Source organism: Crassostrea angulata, chromosome 8, assembly GCF_025612915.1.
Source record: "Crassostrea angulata isolate pt1a10 chromosome 8, ASM2561291v2, whole genome shotgun sequence".
Classification (NCBI taxonomy): domain Eukaryota; kingdom Metazoa; phylum Mollusca; class Bivalvia; order Ostreida; family Ostreidae; genus Magallana; species Magallana angulata.
In genome coordinates this window covers 47,001,436-47,014,072 of record NC_069118.1, presented here as the reverse complement: position 1 = coordinate 47,014,072, position 12,637 = coordinate 47,001,436, and the positions used below count along the sequence as shown (strand labels likewise).

The window sequence follows — 12,637 nt, the reverse complement described above, 5'->3', positions numbered from 1 at the left end:
TATGAGGAATAGCAAAACAGCGCAATGAATTACTTGATCTTGTTTAGAAGAAAAAAAATTATTTTCTCTACACTGCGTTTGTTTGCCGGAAAAATAGTAACGACAATTCGCGCTTTTGGTTTTTCTCGGCAAAGGCGATTTCCTGTTTGAGGTTTCCACCGGTCGACAGTTCAGAATGTTGAAACTTCACAGGCTAAACGCGTTGAGGAAAACAAAATTACAACTTTTACAGGTCTTCATTGTTTTCCGGTTGTTTTTTGCTATTTGATTTTATTTAATGCAATCAGTTGATTATACTTTAACTTACGCTTATCTTTTCAGCATCTCACTGCTAATCAAGAAAACCCATCACTAAATTACAGGTACTGTCAAGCATTTGTTGACTATATCAAAACTGATGGGTGTCAAGACTTAAAGAAAAACTTTTTTTGATTGTTTCTGAATTTTTCGCCTTAATGAGCTAACTGGCATTTACTTTTATATGATTTTTTTCTATTTGGACAGCACTGCCCCAGCTGATAAAGATTTTCTACACAGAAGCATTCTGCGCACAGACCATTTTCAGGCCAGCCTTCCCAGGCTCCCAGTTCCAGAGTTGGAGGATACCTTAAAGAAATACCTGGAGAGTCAGCGACAAATCCTGACAGATGCTGAATATGACCAAACAGTTGACATTGTGAACAAATTTAAGGCCACAGATGGTCCAGGTACAAATGTCTGCTAACTAAAGAAAACAAGCAAAAATCTGATGAAGTAGAGCATATACCTGTTTTTAATTTGAAAGTTGTACATGAATCCTCAAGGCCAAAATGAGTGCATTAAGTTACATCATTTTATCAATGGTACTCGGCGAGAACTGGGACACCAGTATCTAAATTATGTTTTTGTATTAATAATATTGAGTTTGTGTAGCTTTCTCATGAAAAAAAAGTTTGATTATCAGATTATTGTTATTGTTGTTCAAGAAAATAAAAAAAAAATGCTGTCTCCCCGAGTACATCAAACATAATTATATAAAATTAATATGTTTTACGGTGTGACCGTTGGGGCGAGCGCAGAAGGATCCACACATCTGTCATCATTGTTAAATGCAACCCGTGGACTTAACCAAACCAAAAAACTTTGGCTTTGTCTCGAAAACTTTTAACACCGCAAGGAACCGGAAGATATCAAACTTTTATTCCAATGGTCCCTACCTAGGCTTATACACTTCAACAAAAAACTACCATTGAGCATTAATAAAATGTAAAACAGACTTATTAAAATAACTGATAAACACAAAGCCGTTTTTTTTTATTTTTTATCTCTTCTTTTCCTTTTAATAATGATCATTAAAATTAATAAATTGTGTGTCTGTGTTAATTCTCATTTTGTTCCTTGTTGTTACCGGTGTTTTGATTATTTTCCTCTGTGACATCAATTTTGTTTTTAATCTTTTTAATTTTTGTACGCTATATAAGCGTTGTAGACATGTGCCCTCCCCCTTTTTTTAGTGTGTGATATCCAATATTATTGAAAGGTTTGACCATATATGCAACTAAAACAAATACATGTAGATATTTTAACAGTTTAATTTTTTTCTTTTATTTATTCATTACAAAATGACGTGGCTACACGTAGATCTAATAAATAAATGATTAGACTTTTCTTTTTCAATAATTTTGTGTCACCTACCTAACGTATGTACAATGATTGGATCAATATGACAATAAATTTAGCATGGAACTTGCATGTGTATTTTTACTGAGCAAAAAAAAAATCATCAAAACAAAACTTATCAGCCAAAGAGTCACCGTAAAAGGCGTTAATAGCGAGCGCAGTATCAGTATTAACGGTGACTCCCTACTGAGTACTTCCTACATGTTACATCCAGTACAGATGCTTGATCCACCTCTAAATGTATCGCAGGAATATAAAACGCGAGATCACTGTGACGTCATACTTAACTTTATGCGATCGACAGTTTTCGTAAATTGTCGGACAAATTCGGGGAAGGAAATGACGTCATAGGTACAGTTTTTTACGTAAGCATATGTGTTGTTTACTTTAATGTTTTTAAAAGGATTTTTTATTGTTAAATGAAAATGATGTATGCGATTTACAGGTAAGAATTTTCCTGTTCCGCCATGTTGCTATGCACCGCAAAGGATCACTGGGATAGTAGAACTTTTTCACGTGGCCTCATAAAATTTTCTTTGAACAATGTGCAGATTTCAACTCAAATTTTCTCTGCTCGTACACGTTGTCTATGGAGCTCGCTACGCGAGCGGTGCTTCGCGCCGCCTCGCTGCGCTCGCTATTAATGCTTGCCCTATATATAGAATGTACAAAAATTATAATTCCTGTCTGAGAGGTCATAAAATTAAAAAAAAAAATTATTTTCAATACATTTATGGCCGTTTCTATTAAAAACACTTTTGCAGTGTTTTATAAACGAAGTTTTCGTTTCTTTTTAAGATACTGAATAACCATTACTTTGTTCTTTTTCCTCCACTAACAGATCTTCAGAAGAGATTGGTTGCAAAAGATAAACAAAACAAACACACAAGTTACGTAACAAGTAAGTACATGTACCAGAAGTGAGACATATTATCAAAGTTATCTCCCTTTTAATTGTGTGCTGCAAAAATGCAGAAACAATTCATAAATTCTTTCTACAAGCTTAATTTAATTTACAGTAATTCAGAATACAATTCCTTGGTTATACTTTGTGAAAAAATATATATATTCCAGGTTTGTTTTGTGTGTGGCCAGATGTTACTTATATCTCTTTATATCAAACAAACATTCCCATTTTACATCGCAACCAGATGAATCAAATTGAATCAAAAACTAATACATGTTCGTCTTCAAGACATGTTTTGTTTGTTTGTTTTGAACATATTTTATTGAATAAACAAAAGGATCAGAAACAAGTTCTAACAACTTACAAGTTCCTCTCCTTAAGACTTGTTTTCTATCTTTGTCTTTTAGAACCATGGTTTGACATGTATCTAAAGTCTCGGCTGCCCATAGTCCTGAATTACAATCCCTTCATCTCTTTCCAAGATGACCCCCGTCCAGAATACCAGAACCAGGTATCAAATTAAGAAACCTGTCCATGTGAATTAAGCTCTCTATAAATATGTATATCTATCAGTGAAAAAATCTTTTGGCTGTTTGTGTGCAAATAAAAACTCCTTTTATAATTATAATGGAAGGTTTGCCATTTAGATAAGAACAAACTTATCTGGAAAATTTAAGAATACTGTAAATTCCTTATTAAACGCGAGGAATTAATATTCGCGTAAAATCGCGAGAAGCCCGTCTCGCGAATTCTAAAATCTCGCTTTTAATTTTGGGAGACATGTAAACTACATGAAACTATGATGAAGTTTCGCAATTCGCGATTTTATGTTGTCGCGATTTGATGGTAAATCGTTGAATCATGGAATTAAGTACTCGCGTAAAATAAGGAATCTACAGTATCATCTTTTACATTTTCTCCTCTTTGTGACTTATCGATAACAGTCTGAAGGAAGATGTTGCAAGTTTTGTGTATAGAAATATTGTATTTTACAAAGGATATTTATTAAGTGGTTAATGTTGAATAATTTAAATTTGTTGGGGCCAATTTTCGTGGTTTGTGGGTTTTTTTGCTTATTCGTGGGGATGTAATTTTGTGGATTTTCAGCTTCAGTAAGAAAACTTACTCTTTCAAAATTCGTTTTCGTTGAGGATGTAAATTCGTGGCTATACCCCTGAATACCACGAAAATTGAGCCACCAAGAATTCTAATGATTCCACAGTACTTGAAGATGTCAAAAGAAAATTGACATATTTAACGATAGAGATAAGTTGGGTTTTTTGTTATAAGTTGATGTATGTTATACAGTGCATGTGCATACAGGTCTCAATATGTCTCAATAATATTATATAGAATTAAATATTATAATAGAAAGTTGTATGTTGTTGTTGATTACAGCTGATTCGTTCAACAAACATGATCGTATCGTCTCTGAAGTTCATGAAGACCCTCCGTGCCAACATTCTAGAACCTGATATCTTTCATCTAAATCCGGCAAAATCCGACAACATGAGATTCAGAAAAGTCATGAGGTAAACAGATACATGTATGTCCATCTTTTTTTTCACAGAAAGTTTCTATTCAGAAAGCAAGCAATCTTTTGAGCATTATCATGATTTTTATTGTACACAGGCTTGGAATGAATGCAGGAATATTAAAACTACATTACTCATGCATTGTTTAATTGTTCAAACACTGAATCTTGATGTATTTTATTGAAAATTCAATTAAACTTTTTTTTTTCCATTTGATTTAATTTTCTAATATCTGACTGAGTAATGTTGAAAAATCAATTTGTTTTATAAAAGTAGCTTTGTTTATAAAAAAAAATCTCCATGGCTGAAGCAGGAGAAGTTAAATGCATCAGCCAATGCTAGTCATGCATAGATAATTGATTCTTTTTTCTGACAGAATGATTCCTTCCTCCATTGCTTTCTATGGAGCCTACATGTATAAGGCTTTCCCTCTGGACATGAGTCAGTACAAAAACCTCTTTAATTCAACTCGCATTCCAAGGTAAGTAATACATGTACTCAGCATAGGTAATATACATGGAGAATTTTTCTGGACATTGTACCGGTATGTTTATGTGAATCGCAAATTACCTCATTTTAGAGTCATTTGATAAATGCACATTAACATGTTTGTTTACATTAAGTGAATGCTGTAGTGTTCATAGGTTTTGAGTGAATTCAGATCACACTTTGTATAATATTATACTCTGTGTTTGTTTTGTCAAACTGCAAACATTCGTGAATAAGTGAATTCAAAATTTAGACCAATCTTCTTATCCCTTGAGTAAAATAGTAAAATAAATTAGCGCACTCCTATCCAATCTTCTGTATGTTTATCCATTGAATTTGTTCTAAACTTATACATGTACCCATGTTTATGTATTCTTGAATCAGCTTACAAAAAGTAGGTTGGAAACCACAAGAAGTAGATTGCAATTATTATTAGTACCATATGTTTCACAGCAACAAATTCCTGGTACAGCAACATGGACTTTATATTATTGATATTATATATATTAGGAGCATAGGTTTGATAAAAAAGGAAAATTATTACCATAATTCTTGATGTCCTGTTTTGGTGTTTATATCTACACAGACCAGGCAAGGATGAACTGGTGGTGGACAAAGACGCCAAACATCTCCTTGTCATGAGGAATGGAAACTTCTACGTGTTCGATGTCTTGGACTCCAAAGGTTATTTGTTTCAAAATTTCTTCTTCAAAAAAAATTTCCTGTCATTTTTACTAATTTTTCAAATGGTTGTAGTTGTTGTATTGATAATGTGCAAAAAAATTGGTGATTTTTGTACATGAATTAATTTTATATAATAATGTATTATATATTTTTAAATTTAAAGTCAAATTTTGGTATACTGTATACAGGGTTTTTTCCCCTGTGTTATTTTTGCCCTTCTTCACTTGCAAACGGTTTCACCCCGTCTTGAATTCACCCAGATATATAGTTGTGCTGAAAGAGTAATAATTTGAGACATTGAAAATTGCTCAGTTTTTAATTTGCCTGCTGATAACAAGGGCAAAAAGGCAAATATAAAATGGGGGTGAATATATTACATATATGTAGCTAGATTTGCTGCATTGTCACAAGCCACAAAAGTCACTCATGTTTTTGTCCATTCTACTGCAAAACAAAAATGAAAGTAAAATGGACACAAAACATGAGGCTTGCTACAATGGATCGACCTTGACTTTTGTAGGGAACATTCTGGAGCCGGAGGTCATCATGTCCTGTGTCCACCAGGTCATGAAGGACTCCAGTCCCCCGGCCCCTCACCCTGTGGGGGTATTCACTGCAGAGAACCGAGACACATGGGCCACCTACAGAGACAAGCTTATCGGTCTGGGTAAGGTTCACTGTAGAACAAAGTATAGTTCCATGTTATAATGATCCTTGATAAACAAAATGATAAACATGACTAGTATACATGTACTGATACTTCATTATAGTAAAGAATACTTTTATATACATAAAGCTTTACATTTCATAATTTTTATGTACATGTACATTGTCTCTCATACCATACTGTAGATTCCTAATTAAACGTCAAATAATTTTCACGAAGTATCGCGAGAAGCAACCTTCGCAGATGTTAAAATCTCGCTTTTTTTTTTTTAGACAGTATTCAACAATAGGAAATTATAACAAAAGTTTCATGATTGCGATTTGATACAAAACAGTGGACTCATGGAAATAAGTACCCGCGTAAAAAAAAAGGAATTTACAGTATATACATGTTCAGTGCAATGAATTGTAATTTGGGTTTTGATTAATATTGTATAATTCATAGCCATTCCCATTTTATTTTCTTCAAATCAGTTACAGTGTTACAAAGCAAATTAAGAATAAGGAGGAACATTGGTTTCTTCAATAGTTCTTGAATGAAATGAATTTATATTTACATTATTCTCATATTGTGTTGACAGGGAATGAGGAGACACTCAAGCTGATAGACTCAGCAGTATTCACCCTCTGTTTGGAGGATGATCAGCCGACCGATCCTAATGATGTCACCAGGAAGTTCCTCCACGGAGAGGCAGGAAGAATGTAAGGCGGATTTATTTATTTAATAATATATGTATTCAAGGTGATTAAAAAGATTTTAATAATATACATATGAGAGAGTGAGAGAGAGAGAGAGAGAGAGAGCGAGCAAGGTCATGGAGAAAATTTCGAAGGGGAAGAAAGAAAATCCATATGAATAGATTCTTCTGCATGGTAGCAGTAAGCAGGCTACATGTATGTCAAATTGTATATTTGAAATTGCAAAGGTTTGAAATAACAGTCTGTCCAACTGCCCAAGAAGACTTAATTTTCAGTTGGGCTGGTACATAATTACAAATTAAAATAAATAAAGATTTTTTGATTGATGTATAATGTATCAGAAAAAAAAAACTTACTGGAAAATTTAATTAATGGGCGAATAATATCATTTAAATATGAAAAACTTTGATTGATATGGTTGAGAGTTAATGGTCAGAGGTTTTGGAACTCAGATTAAAAGTACAGCAGTAATTTATTTCTTTCCCAATAAATCTGGATATTGAAACTTAGGGAGTCAGTGGTGTCAATGTGTCTTTGACATACTACATTTTCAAAAATAATTTTATGAAATTACATTGTACTACATTTTCTAAAATAATTTTATGAAATTTATTTAGTTTAGAATGACATCTAGGCATTCCATAGTAGAAACCACTTGCATTTTGTTTAACACATGCTTACATATAAAACCAATCAAAATCTTTATTATCAATCTTCATTAGGAAAATATTGAAAAACAGCATAGACCATCAAACCTTGTTAGGTGTCTGTGACATGATCACTAAGTCTCACTGGGTAATATTTCTTGCTGTTTTTCAGATGGTTTGACAAAAGCTTATCCCTGATCTTGACAGGAAGTGGTAACGCCTGCGTTAACTTTGAACATGCTTGGGGTGACGGTGTAGCAGTGTTGCGTTACTTTAACGAGGTTTTCGCAAACTCTATAGATAAATCCGTAGTTCATCCATCCACTGATGTTCCAGCCAATGCAGGGAATGTCAGGAAACTGGGTCAGTTATTCACATATTAGATTTTGATCTAAAATGTGTGTTTTTGCTCTCAGATGTGTCTAAGAAATTGTTTGGTTAATTAATAAATCAGAGAAAAGTATGCAACATAAAAATAACCACTGTACTTCTGTTTGAAAACTATGAAAATTTTGTTGCATTGATGAATATATATTGGGAATTCTTGACTTTGTACATTTATGTACAAGAGCATGGAAATGGGTTTGAATTGAAGTACCCTCTCAGTAAATTTTTAAAAACTTTATATCAGGCCGATCATTTTCTCCAAATTGAGGTGTGGTTTAAGGTAGTCCTATACTCGGCACTAAATGGGCTCAATCATTAAAAGCTTAGCTTTAAATGATAAATATACATTCTAGCAATACATATACAAAAGAAAATATGTATGTTTACATGCTAGTTTGTTTGCTATCACCTCTCAGACGGGTGTACCCCCTTGCGAAAATTATTAACAATTATGAAATTTGCCAGACGTCCGATTTTCCTAAAAATAATTACCAATTTTGGGAAAATTAGAACTGAACATACAAAATAAAGTATAAATATTTATTTAAGCCATATCTCATCAATAAGTTTGCGCAAATTTTTGTAAGTAAGTACGCTTTATGGACCTGATGTATCAAAAAATGCAATGCTAGTATCGCGTTTGGTAATTTTGTTTACTATTTTATGGACTCAAACTTAAATTCATGGTGTTTATTCTATAGATTGACATCTTAGAAAAAAGATTTGGTAAAATAAATTATATGTTGACGGATTACTTTTCACGCTATAAGCTCTAAACCAAGTAGACCCTGACGAAAAAATCCATAAAAATCACATTTTGCTACAGTTTCCTGCCTAGATCTGTCAACAATGTTAGATATCATTTAAACATTAATTAATTGACGATTAATTAAATTCGAAATAGCTTCTGTCTCTAAATTTAAACCGGTTTTAGTAAAAGAAAAAAAAAAATTCCGGTGGGGGGGGGATCAAAACAAAGAAGATATAAGCATACCTGAGATCCTGGTTAATCAGAAACTTCGTTTTTCATTTTACTTTAACAAAATCGAGTTTCTCAACATTAATCATTTCTATCTCTCATAGAATACATATATTACCGTTCTAATTGCTTATTATTGCCATTGTTTACAACAGCGATGTAGAGCAAAATCAATACCGGGTATCAATAACGCTTTGTAAAAGTCGAACCAATATTGTAAAATCCGTATTATGACGTAGTGCGATACTCGGACTACTTTAAGATATCAATGAATTGCACTGTATACATTTGAGAACATTTTATATGTGTTTTTAGAATTTAAACTGGACCAAGAGATGAAGGATAATGTAGAACAGTCTGTGAAGAAGTTCAATGCGACCGTGCAGAGTTTGGACGTGGACCACTTAGAGTACCAGAAATACACCAAGTCTTACGTCAAGAAGAGTGGGATGGGGCCGGACTCACTGATGCAACTAGCTATCCAGGTAACTACATGTTTTATACATTTAAAGGTGAAAAAACTCAAAAATTTTTAAATGCTTGAATTATATGTAGTACATGTACATTACTTAATTTCCAGGAAATATTTAGATTTTAATAAATATTTAAGGGTGTCCAAGTAGTAAATATATTGACAGACATCTTACTTTTATAAACACTTGAATTCCTAAATCAACTCAACAATGAAATCCACTAAAATTGGGTTTTAAATGAATTATGATGAAATGACAGAACTATTTGAATATAGTATATAAACACATAAATGTAAACATATATCATAAAGGTTCTAAATTTGCATTTGGCAATTCCATGTAAATTGATTTTTTACCATGTTGATTTACATCTCTTCCTGAACAGATGGCCTACTACAGACAATATAAAGGAACTGTGGCTACCTATGAGTCCTGTAGCACCTCCGCCTTTAAGCATGGAAGGACGGAAACAATCCGCCCAGCAACTGCGGAAACCAAGCGGGCATGCATGCTGTTTGTGGATGACCATCCGATCCCATCCACGGAGGAGCTGAAGAACGCCATGCTGGCATGCTCCAAGAAGCATGGCACCCTCACCAGGAATGCTGCAATGGGTATTGATTCTATCAATCACTGCTGTCCATTTAAAACTTGAAATTACTTCTTTATGTTTAATTTAAAATTTCTGTTCTGGGTCTGTCTTAATTACTGATTGTTGCTCTTTCTAGTCCATGCTAACCTTTTTTTTCAATATTTGAACGTTACATGAGAGGTCAAAAGGTGAAATTATTTTTCATGTTTGAGGTCAAATTTTTATTACAGTTGTTACAAAATATATTTGGTGTGGCTATGTTAGTGTTGAAAAAACCATGTGAAAATTTAAGAATTTTTTGTATGTGTAACATTCATGCAGATTTCTGTAATTATCAAAAGTACATACATGTACGTGTAATAACTTTTTGGTCTGAAGATTCTGTATGTGTATTAAAGTAAATTTCTGTCATTAACACAGGTAAGGGGTTTGACAGACACCTGTTCGGTCTGAAGACCCTGGTGGAGGAGGAGGGTGGGCGGGTCCCCGAGCTGTTCACTGACCCCGCCTACCAGAAACTGAACCACATCATCCTGTCTACCTCCACGGTGTCTAGTCCTGCCATTCTGATTGGAGGATTCGCCCCAGTGACTCCCGACGGGTTTGGAGTGGGTGAGTTTTCCCATCATTCCATGTCCACTTTTTTTATTTACGGTAATCAACAGAACAGTAGAGCAATTCAATGTGAGTCAACATAGAGTAAAAAATAGTAAAGGTCTAAGGGAAATGGATAAAGGGAGGATGAAAGGTAACATAAGGAGAGGGGGTTGAGTAAGAGAATTTAAACAGCTAATAAATAAAAGAGACTCAGTCAGATCAAATATAATACATTGTATTGTATAAATGTACCAGGTATTTATCCTGTGTTTAATAAAAATCCCTTATTATCTGTTGGTTGATGTTTATCTTACAAATCATCAATATGAAATTTGTTCATGTCCTAATGAAAGGCTCTGATCTTGTTATATATTAACCCAACCCCCCCAACTAACAAAAAATTCCATTACAGATTGTATCTATTTTTATGTAACTTATATCACAATGTAAATACATGTGTAGTGATTAAGCTGTATTTTTAGCTAGAATTATTATCAAATAAGATTGTTTATACTCAAGTAAGCTAAATTCTCCCCCTCTTCATTTTGACAGGTTACTCTATAGAAGACAGCAGAATAGGATTCAATGTGACCAGCTACCCTCCCGCAAGGAACGCTCCGGGATTCATCGAGTGTGTCACAAAGTCGTTAGATGACATGTATGAAGTTCTAGAAGGGCGAAATCCCAGGAAACCATAGTGATCAAATCAGGGACATAGATAGTCACTCGTTATCGTCATACATGAATTAATTTACCTTACTTTATTTATGTGATTGTTTTAATGTGATATATATTGAAGTGATTGTTCTCTTCTTTGTCTGCAAATTATTTACTGTCAGACTTAATTGAATTTTTTCTCAGATTTCCTTTAAAAGAACTGGAAAAAATGATCTTAAGTCTCTAATTGCTTTGGTTTGACTTTATACGAGATTTGAAGATGGGTCCATTCTGACCAAAACATGTGATTCATAAAAATGTTGAACAATGAGTAAATGAATAAATGTATTTACATGTAGCAAATGAAAGACTTTACATGTATTCCAATGTTATATTGTGGTAATATGATCAAGTTCTATATATATATTCATCTAAACAGAATTGTGCATGAGTATTATGGAATTCAAGATGTATTTTACACAGTTTAAAAGTAATACTGTTATTCTTTGATGAGATGCAATGTTTAGCATATAAAATGTGCACAACAGAAATTGTGAATTTACAGTCAAGAGAAAATGTTCAGTTGTGATTTTTTTTCCCCAACTTGAAATATTTTGTCTGAGAATAAAAATGTGATAATTAGTAAAGAAAAACAAATGTGTGCATGTACATACTTCATAAGTGCCCATTAAACATCAAAGACTGTTGCATTTACTATGCCTGTGCAATTGTAACAAGATTGCCTTCATTACCCTTCAATCTGTGATTAAAAAGGCCCTTATATAGATTCCAATACTGTGATTTATGTGATTAAACATATTTTCTTTTTACAACATTTTCTTTGAGATTCTTATTTTCATGGGAACACAAGGATTCAATTCAGGTCAAATGATCTATGGCTCTGAAGTTTGTACCCTTATCAATCAATTTTTGTCAACCTGTTCACAAGCAGGGATGACCACACAGTTGTGCTGACTCAAAAGTACTGATGGTAAGTGAGATGAATTTCTAAATTTAAGTTTACCAGTAAACAAAATAGAAATGCACAGGGTTAAGGCCAAATAAAAAGTCAAGGTCAGAAGAAAAAAATGTTGAATACATGTATTAATAAAAAATCTTGAGCAAAGTCTTTAAACTCACTTTCTTTCAAAATAAGGACCAGTGAGGTCAAGGACATGCAAAAGGTAAAAAAAAATAAATGTTACTGTTTAATTGCTCACAACCATGCATATATCTACTAGTATCTCCAGGCTAAACAAATTAAAGTTAAATAGAAATTCTTCTATGGCGTCTATGAAACTGATTTTAATTCAAAATATGAGGAATAATAACATCAAGGCATGGTAATAAGAAAGGTCAAGGTCAGAAAATAATGATCCAGTTAAACTGGTTGCATCTATCTATAAGTATGTATTTGTGTATATTGGAACTTGATGAAAAACTTGCACTCTATCCTTGAACTAAGCAAAAAGTGTGACAGATAAAAGAAAATAAAACAGACAAGACAAATATAACAAGTCCTTGCCATGTATGTAAGGCAGAGATATCCAGTTTCATTTCTTTTCTTTCATGCCCTTCATTTTCGTTTGTATGACTCCACGAGCATTTAGCAGTGGAGAGGCAAAAAAAGTGGAGGAGCAGAAGAAAAAGTGGAAGGCAAGACAAA

At 33.3% G+C, this 12,637-nt stretch overlaps 1 protein-coding gene across 1 annotated transcript; it reads left to right on the top strand.

The window, feature by feature from the left end:
• Positions 1-49: 49 nt before the first annotated feature.
• On the top strand, positions 50-11,806 carry LOC128159705 (carnitine O-palmitoyltransferase 2, mitochondrial-like). Its single transcript, XM_052822886.1, has 15 exons — positions 50-232; positions 322-362; positions 505-707; positions 2,501-2,560; positions 2,974-3,077; positions 3,965-4,098; positions 4,478-4,582; positions 5,177-5,274; positions 5,795-5,941; positions 6,522-6,642; positions 7,459-7,649; positions 8,968-9,137; positions 9,511-9,739; positions 10,138-10,329; positions 10,867-11,806. Exons 1-15 carry the CDS (start codon positions 176-178, stop codon positions 11,010-11,012), a joined length of 1,998 nt encoding a protein of 665 aa, XP_052678846.1. The 5' UTR covers positions 50-175; the 3' UTR covers positions 11,013-11,806.
• The last annotated feature ends 831 nt before the right edge of the window (positions 11,807-12,637 follow it).

Excerpts from the sequence above, each read along its gene's own strand:
- LOC128159705 (XM_052822886.1), top strand. The coding sequence starts at position 176 with ATGTTGAAACTTCACAGGCTAAACGCGTTGAGGAAAACAAAATTACAA. Across the intron at positions 4,099-4,477 it reads AGATTCAGAAAAGTCATGAG|AATGATTCCTTCCTCCATTG; the intron begins GTAAACAGATAC and ends TTTTTCTGACAG. Across the intron at positions 7,650-8,967 it reads AGGGAATGTCAGGAAACTGG|AATTTAAACTGGACCAAGAG; the intron begins GTCAGTTATTCA and ends ATGTGTTTTTAG.